At 55.4% G+C, this 7,356-nt stretch overlaps 1 protein-coding gene across 2 annotated transcripts; it reads left to right on the plus strand.

Annotated features, from left to right (window-relative positions):
- The first annotated feature begins 780 nt into the window (after positions 1-780).
- SERTAD3 (SERTA domain containing 3) lies at positions 781-4,154 on the plus strand. 2 transcript variants are annotated; one of them, XM_075537292.1, is made up of 3 exons: positions 781-1,215; positions 2,513-2,710; positions 2,927-4,154. In XM_075537292.1, the coding sequence occupies exons 2-3, from the start codon at positions 2,636-2,638 to the stop codon at positions 3,533-3,535; spliced, it is 684 nt and encodes a 227-aa protein (XP_075393407.1). In that variant the 5' UTR covers positions 781-1,215; positions 2,513-2,635; the 3' UTR covers positions 3,536-4,154. The 2 variants fall into 2 exon arrangements, with proteins under 2 accessions (XP_075393407.1, XP_075393408.1); XM_075537293.1 differs by lacking the exon at positions 2,513-2,710 and having other exon boundaries at positions 786-1,215.
- The last annotated feature ends 3,202 nt before the right edge of the window (positions 4,155-7,356 follow it).

Consider the following 7,356-nt stretch of genomic DNA (forward strand, 5'->3'; position numbering starts at 1 on the left):
GCTGCGGCCCCATAGGGGAGGTCTGAACTGCTGCGTGCGTTTCCGAGACCGGACTGTAACTCTAGCACGAAGCCCTGTCTTTCTCCCGCGCCGCTAGCTGCTAGCTGCTGGTGGTTTCGAACCGCTGACCCAACGCATCACCGCTCCGCCGCCGGCAACCCCCCCCCCCCCACCGCCCCGTGAGGCTCAGGTCTTTGGAAAGGTTGTGGGGCAGTTCAACACTACCCTCTCGGGTCACTGTGAGTCGGAATCCGATGGATGACGTGCCCGGCATTAAAGTCGGCAGTGGGGCTGAGACCGTCGAAGAAAAGACAAAACGCCTGCGTCCGTGGTGGGGGGAGGGCGCTGACGGGCGTTTTAGAAAAACTGAATCACTGTGACAGCGTGGGAGGAGAGCGCCTCCGGCCAGGACAGCAGGGGACTGGTGGCGAAAGCAGAGTTTGCACTTTGTCCCCGGGGCAGGAGGGAGCCACGAACGGGTTTTCAGCAGCAAAGGAACCGCTCTGAGAAAAGATGGGGCGGCAGGGGAATCCAGGAAGGAGGTTCAGGGGGCGTGCCGAGAAGTCCCAAAGATTAAAAAAAAAACGGGGGGGGTTGGACGCTCCGTAAAGCGAGGGGGAGCCGGAGAGTGAAGGCGATGAGGGGGCGGGACTTCGGTCACCCAGGCAACGGGTCGCGGCATCCCATTGGCTAGCGCTCAGTTGCGTCATCCTCCCCGCCGAGCGTTGCCAACCCTCGGAACCCCGGGGGCGAGGTCTCCGAGAGCGAGCGGCCCCGCCCACCTGGAAGCGGGATGGGGTGCCAGCGGGTCTTCTCTCCCGATGCGATCCTGGCCTGGCATAAAGGGGCCTCCGAAAGCAAAGCTGATGACCCGGGCGAGAGAAGGATAAATAAGTTGCAGAAAGTCGTTTTAAATGCTCTCGCGCTCCACTGTGGATGCGAAGCCACGCCCCTAGCGAGTCGGAATCCTTTACATGGTTCCGAGCGCCGGGGACGGGAAGGCGGGGCGGGAGTCTCCGCCCAGCCAATCGGCGCCTCGCGGCAGGCAATGCTCCAGCCAATCAAGCCCGTGGCTCCGCTCTGGGGCGGAGCTGGCTGGGCCCAAGGCCAGACAGAGAGGCCCCCGGGAGGTGAGCGAGGCACCAGCCCTGTACTGGTGGGTCCCAACGCTGCCGACGTTCCGAGAGGTGGTCCCTGCGCAGCAAGGCAGTTCAGGTGAGGGGTCAGGTGCCCGGCTGCAGGCCAACCGAGGGTCGAGGGAGGTGGAAGCGTGGCCCTGGAATTGGGGTGACGGGGTCTGGGCGGGCGTGGGGGCGCAGAGTAACAGTGGTTTGGGAGATCTGCGCACAGGGAACGGAGTTCGAGATCCGGAACGGCGGGCAAAGTTGGAGCGGGATCTTCAAATGGAAGGAGTCTCTAGCAGGGGTCACGGGGATTTGGGGCGAAGTGAGAAAACTTGCGGGAAGGAACTTTGCGCCCAAGTCATCTGGAGATTAGGGCAATTGGTGACTCCTGGTCGGGTGGAATTAGGGAACCTACTATTCGGAAAACGGTGCGAGGTGTTTGGGACTGGGGGATTTAGGAGCTGGGATCCCAGGCATTCCGACCTCAGGGTAATGAATCTCGGTCTTCCCGACGCAGTGGCCGGGAGCATCAGCACTTCGGGTCTCCGGGCCGGCGGGGTAGTTTGGAGGTGAAGTCTAGGGGGCTTCTGGCTGTCGGGGCAAAAGTTAAGGGGGGAGGTTTCCCACTTGGAACACCTATTCTCCCTACGGAGTGGACCAAAGAGCATCGATAGTCTTGCAGATAAAGTGCGTGAGGGGGGGGTGTCTCCGAATCTGAGAGCGAGTTTTGAGAAGCGATCTGTACCTGCTGGGGTCGGAGGAGCCGAGAGAAAGCAGCTTGGGAGCTCGGGTGGGGGATGGGTGTTCCGGGCGTGAGTTCCGACCCGCCGCCCGGGAGGCAGTGGTGGAGGGCGGGGCGGGGCGCCCAGCAGCTGGACGTCCGGGTTCCCTTCCCCCACCCACCCGAGGTCCGTGTGCGCATGTCCTGCGGGAGGGCGGGGGCGTTTCCTCCGCGAGCCCTCTGGGGATTGTAGTGCGCGCTCCACGTCACTCCCTGTGCCTGCTGGCGAAAGGTCCACATTCCCAGAAGCCCACGGGGCGGGCGGGGCGGGGCGAGGTCTGGTTGGGTGTGTCCGAGTGGGTGGGGCTTGGCGTGACTTTCGTTCTAACCAGTTTTCCTCCAGGGCGGAATTCAGGCGGGGGCTGGGCAGAAGGCGGCCTCTTCTAGTTTGGGGGAGCGTTCCCAGTGAGTTAAGGAAGAGGGCACGAAAAAAGAGATTCCTGTGCACCGGCAGGGCTTTCTGCAACCTCGGTCCGAGGGAGCTTCTAAAAGTTCTTGACCCAAAGGGAACTGAAGGGAATAAAGGGCTAGTAGGCTGTGTGCATACTCCGTGTACAATGTCCTTGACAAGGTGATGAAAAGTATTTTTCCAATCCCCGTTTTTCAGATGAGGAAACTGAGGCCCACAGGGGTGACGTCATATCACTTCCATCTCACAGCTGAGCAGTGTCCAAAGGCAGGATTCATACCCAGGATTCTCTGCTTCCAGTCCAGGTCTCTAGAGCACTGAATGTCGTGGGAAGAACAGATTGTAAGACTCAGAGTTAGGAGCCATGTTTTGCAGATGGAAACCAGTCTCAGAGAGGTAAAGCCACTTTTTTGAGGCCACTCAGGCAAGTAGGTTAAGATTCAGCCCCCACCATGTGCAGATCTTTCCTCTCCCCAGCCCTGTGAGGTTCACACGAGCTCCGTTTTACTGATGAGGAAACGTGAGCTCATTAAAGGCATCAACAAGCTGACAGCGAGAAAGTGGGTCTGAACTGGCCCGCTGGGTCTGACTTGCCCTCTCTCCTCTCCACAGAGCATCATGGGAGGCTTGAAAAGGAAACACCCGGACTTTGAAGAGGAGGAGGAAGAAGAGGAGTGGGGCTGGGGCCCGGCTGGCCCTAGGAGCTATCAGCAAGCCCTTCTCCGAATTTCCCTAGACAAGGTCCAGCACAGCCCAGGCCCCCGCGCACCCAGCCTCCGCAGACATGTCCTCATCCACAACACCCTGCAGCAGCTCCAGGCTGCTCTGCGCCTCACTCCGGCCCCTGCCCTGCCCCCAGAGCCCCTCTTCTTGGGGGAAGAAGACTTTTCCCTGTCGGCCACCATCGGCTCCATCCTCAGAGAACTGGAAACTTCCATGGACGAGACTGAGTGCCCTCCCAGCCCAGCGGTCCTGCCAGTCCCGCAGGCTGAAGCACTGCCCCAGGTCGATCCTGTCTTCCTGGAGTCCCTGAGTTCCAGGTACCTGGGCGATTCCAGTGACTCTGGCCTGGATGACTTCTTTCCGGACATTGACACGTCAGCAGTTGAGAAGGAGCCCTTGGTGGCCCCTCCAGAGGCCCCTCACAACCTCTTCTGTGCCCCCGGATCCTGGGAGTGGAATGAACTAGATCACATCATGGAGATCATTCTTGGGTCCTAAAACTCTGGGGGTGGCGCGGGGGACCCTTCTCATCTCGGCCTTGGTTGGCTGGCTCCCCGGGTGCTCCTCTGTGTTTGTTGGGAGGGGCATGCCATAGACCAAGGCTCCCCTCCCCCCAATTTCAGGGTTCCACCAACCGTTTTGCATGTGTGTGTGTGTCTGGTGACCCCAGCCTTCTGTGAAGGTGGGTCTTCTGGAATTAATTTATCTCTTCCAAATGCCTTAACAAGACTGTTTCGGGGGAGGGGTGTCTCATTGCTCCTTCCCCATATTTTTCTGCCTTTCCCTCCTCCTGTGACCACTGGGGCCTCAGGGAAGAGAAATGTGGCCCAGGGTCAGATGGCCTGACCGTGCCACCTGGTTGCTATGGAAACCCAAGCTCGGCCTCTTGCACCTCCACAAGAAGGGACTCAGAAGAGGCTGGCCTCCTCCCTACAGACAGAATCCCACTTCCTGGGCAGGACCTCTGTTCCTAAAACCAGGCCGGATCACGTGCAATAGGTGGAAACCAAACTGTCCCATGCCGCGGTATTTAACAGAAAAGGCGGGTTTTGTGGTGGCTTTTTTTTTTTTTTGATGGTTTGTAATTTTATTTTTTAATAAAAGTTTCTTTTTGGCAGTGGTGTTGCTACCTGAAGTCTGTAAATATTCCTGGGCAAACCGGAGGGGCCTGGTCCATTCTCTGGACACCTGCACACTTGCCCCACCAAGCTGAAACATGAGATGTCCAGTTGTGTTCATTCTGACCCCGGCTGTCCCAACCACCAGATACGAATGAAGCCCGTTTGTTCTCCATGGGCAGAAGTGGTGGTGGTAGGCATCGTCCATTTGGCTCCAAATCATAGCAAGCCCCACGTCACCAGAGACGGAAACAGTGTCCCACCCCAGTCCTCCTTAAGAGTTGTGAGCGTCTGAGCCCATTGTGGGCACCCATGGGGTCTCTCCATCTCATGCGCCTCCTCCTTGACCGTGGCTACTGCGTAAGGTGACCTTTCCCAAGGACTGGCCTCTCGACATGACCAAAGTACGTGAGACCAAGTCTCACCATTAGGCCTTCTAAGGAGCATTCTAACTACAGGACAAGATTGGTAGTGAAGGAGCCTGAGGTTCACAGAGGCCAAGTCACTGCCTCACAGGGAGCCAGGGCTCAACTCGAGCCTGTCTCCAGAGCGTACATGTCTAAGGAATGTACGTGTGCTGTGTCGTGGTGGATCTGGACTCCCAAGCCAACTGTATTGAGCCCATATTAAAACAAAACAAACACGCTGACTCAATTCTGACTCACAGTGACCCTATAGAAAAGAGAATTGCCCTCTGGGTTTCCAAGAGTATATATGGGGAGTAGGAAACCTTTTCACCACACCCTGGAGGGACAGTGGTTAATATAAGATGGGCTGAGAGTTGCAAGGTCAGCAGGTCAAAACCACTACCATCTCTGCAGGAAAAAGACTTGGCTTTTTACTTCTGGAAACAGTTTGAGAAACCCACAGGAGGTCACTAGGAGTCAGCATTGACTCCATGGAAGCAAGTTTTTTTTGGGTTTTTTAGTCTTCCAAGCAGGTGGTGGTTTCAAACCACTGACTTTGGCAGTTAGCAGTTCAAATATGTACCTCACCAGGGCTCCTAGGTTGACCCCATACACTCGCTGCTGTGGAGTCAATTCTGACTCACAGCAACTTATAGGACAGGGAAGAACTGACCCTATAGGTTTCCGAAGCCGTAACTCCTTACAGAGGGTAGAGAGATTCATCATTTCCTGTGGAGCTGGTGGTGGTTTGAACTGATGACCTTGCAGTTAGCAGCCCAACATATAACCAACCACTAAGGCACCTGGGCTCCTGACGGAGGCCCACAGGCCCACCTGAGGGAGAAACTGTCACATGGAGGGTCATAGAGTCTGACTCACTGGCACTTAAGAATTTGTCCGTTTCTTATGCCACACAATGCTCTGCTGAGACTAGAGGGGAAGCCACATGCCCAGAGACTCCCAGGACTCAAAGATCTTTGTAGGAGGCTAGGTTGGCTTAAGAAGCAGAGCCGAATGTTTTATTTGGAAGATACAAACCTGGCTAGCAGGAGGGAATGGGGGGGGGGAGGGGAGGCAGGGCAACCAGGTTCAATGCAATTGATACAAAGTTCAATGCTACTGTACAGGCTCTGTCCGTACAAAGACCTTTGCCGGGGTGGCAGGTGAGTTTCTGTAGTCTTGGAAACCTCAGGACGGCTTACAGAGAGAATTCGCATGGTACACCCATCCAGAAAGAGAGAGAGAGAGAGAGAGAGAGAGGTGGGGGAGTTGTCCAGGGCACCTCAAGAAAATATAGAAGGCAAATTGGATCATGTCTTCCTTCTGGAAGAGTTCAGTGGCTTCTAATCACATTCAAAATCAAAGTCCGCTCCAGCTTGAGAGACCTGCCTTCCGCTGTCCCCCTCTCTCACTCAACTCCAGTGACCTTGGCCTCCTCAGCACTTGGTAGGATGGGCTCCTTTTGGGTGGTCTTAAAGCACCACCAAGTCCTTGTGTGGGACTATGCAAATAGGTGCTTGTGGCCCCCAAGGAGATTGAATGGCTTGCTCATGTCAAAAGTAAGGTGTGTGGCCCCCTTGTGCTGGCAGGATCAAACAAATGAGGTGCACAACATCCTAATTGTGGTGATTACGTAACCTGGTCTCCTTGGATTCGGTTCTCTAGTCTACCCGGACTAACACACCAATGAAGAAATTGGGCACTGTTGCCATGCTTCTAAGTTTAACAGAGAGTCAACCTCAGAGTAGAGGGGACTGAGGACCACCAAGGAGAGACAGGATCAGAGCGCTTCATTTGGACCCTAGGAGGGGGCTTCTGACCCACAGAGCAGGAGAATTGAGCACCCGATGAGAGAACTGTATTCTGAGTTGTTCCTGATCCTGCATGTAACCTGGTTGCTTCCCTAATAAACTCCATAACGCTGAGCGTGGGCTGTGAGATCTGTGTGCATGTCAGACCTCCATCCAGACACCAGCCTGGGGCCTTTGACCTTGAAGGAAGACAAGGTCAGAGCCCTCTGATAGCACCAAGCTTACGTCCCTCAAACTCACTCCACCTCAGGTAAGTCCTCTACACTTGCTAATGACGACGCCATCCACGAGACCCTCCCCCCAGGTACACCGGCCCCTCCACCCCTACATTCCATCACATTCTGTTTGCTTTTCTTCATAGCACCCATCCAATGTGGACGATACTTGTTTATCTCTGGCCTCCTGCTTGCCTGGAAACTCTTAAGAGAGAGGTGGTATTTAACTTCGCCCAGCTGTCTCCCTACCCTGGCTAGCACAGTGCGTGTTCCAGGTAGGAGCTCCCAAAATATTTCTTGATTAAAAAAAAAACCACAATGAACTCCAAACCTTGCAATCACAGGCATCCCACCCACCTCTCTGAATTCCCCCCTCCCCCTGCTCACGGGGATGCTCCAGCCAACACGATGATTCTGCTGTATTTCTCAACCACCACAGTAAATCAGTCTCTTGGAGCAACTGGAGTTTGGTACAAACCAGGGGGGTTAGGCATCACGAATTTATTGAGCTCCTACTGCAAGGAAACCAAGCTCGGGTGGCACAGTGGCCCCCCAATGAGCTACTCACCATAAGGCACCAGTTCAAATCCACCATCCACTCTGTAGAAAGATGGAGCTCTCTTCTGGATATGAATGGACTATGGAGTGATATAGGTGGAGAAAGTAAGTGCCCATAAAACTGTTAGAGAGAGAGGGAGAGAGAGAGAGAGGTCCACAGGGTCCCTAGGAGTGACCATGGCAGAGTGTGCTTTTGGCTACTGTGTGTCC

Source organism: Tenrec ecaudatus, chromosome 18, assembly GCF_050624435.1.
Source record: "Tenrec ecaudatus isolate mTenEca1 chromosome 18, mTenEca1.hap1, whole genome shotgun sequence".
Lineage (NCBI taxonomy): Eukaryota > Metazoa > Chordata > Mammalia > Afrosoricida > Tenrecidae > Tenrec > Tenrec ecaudatus.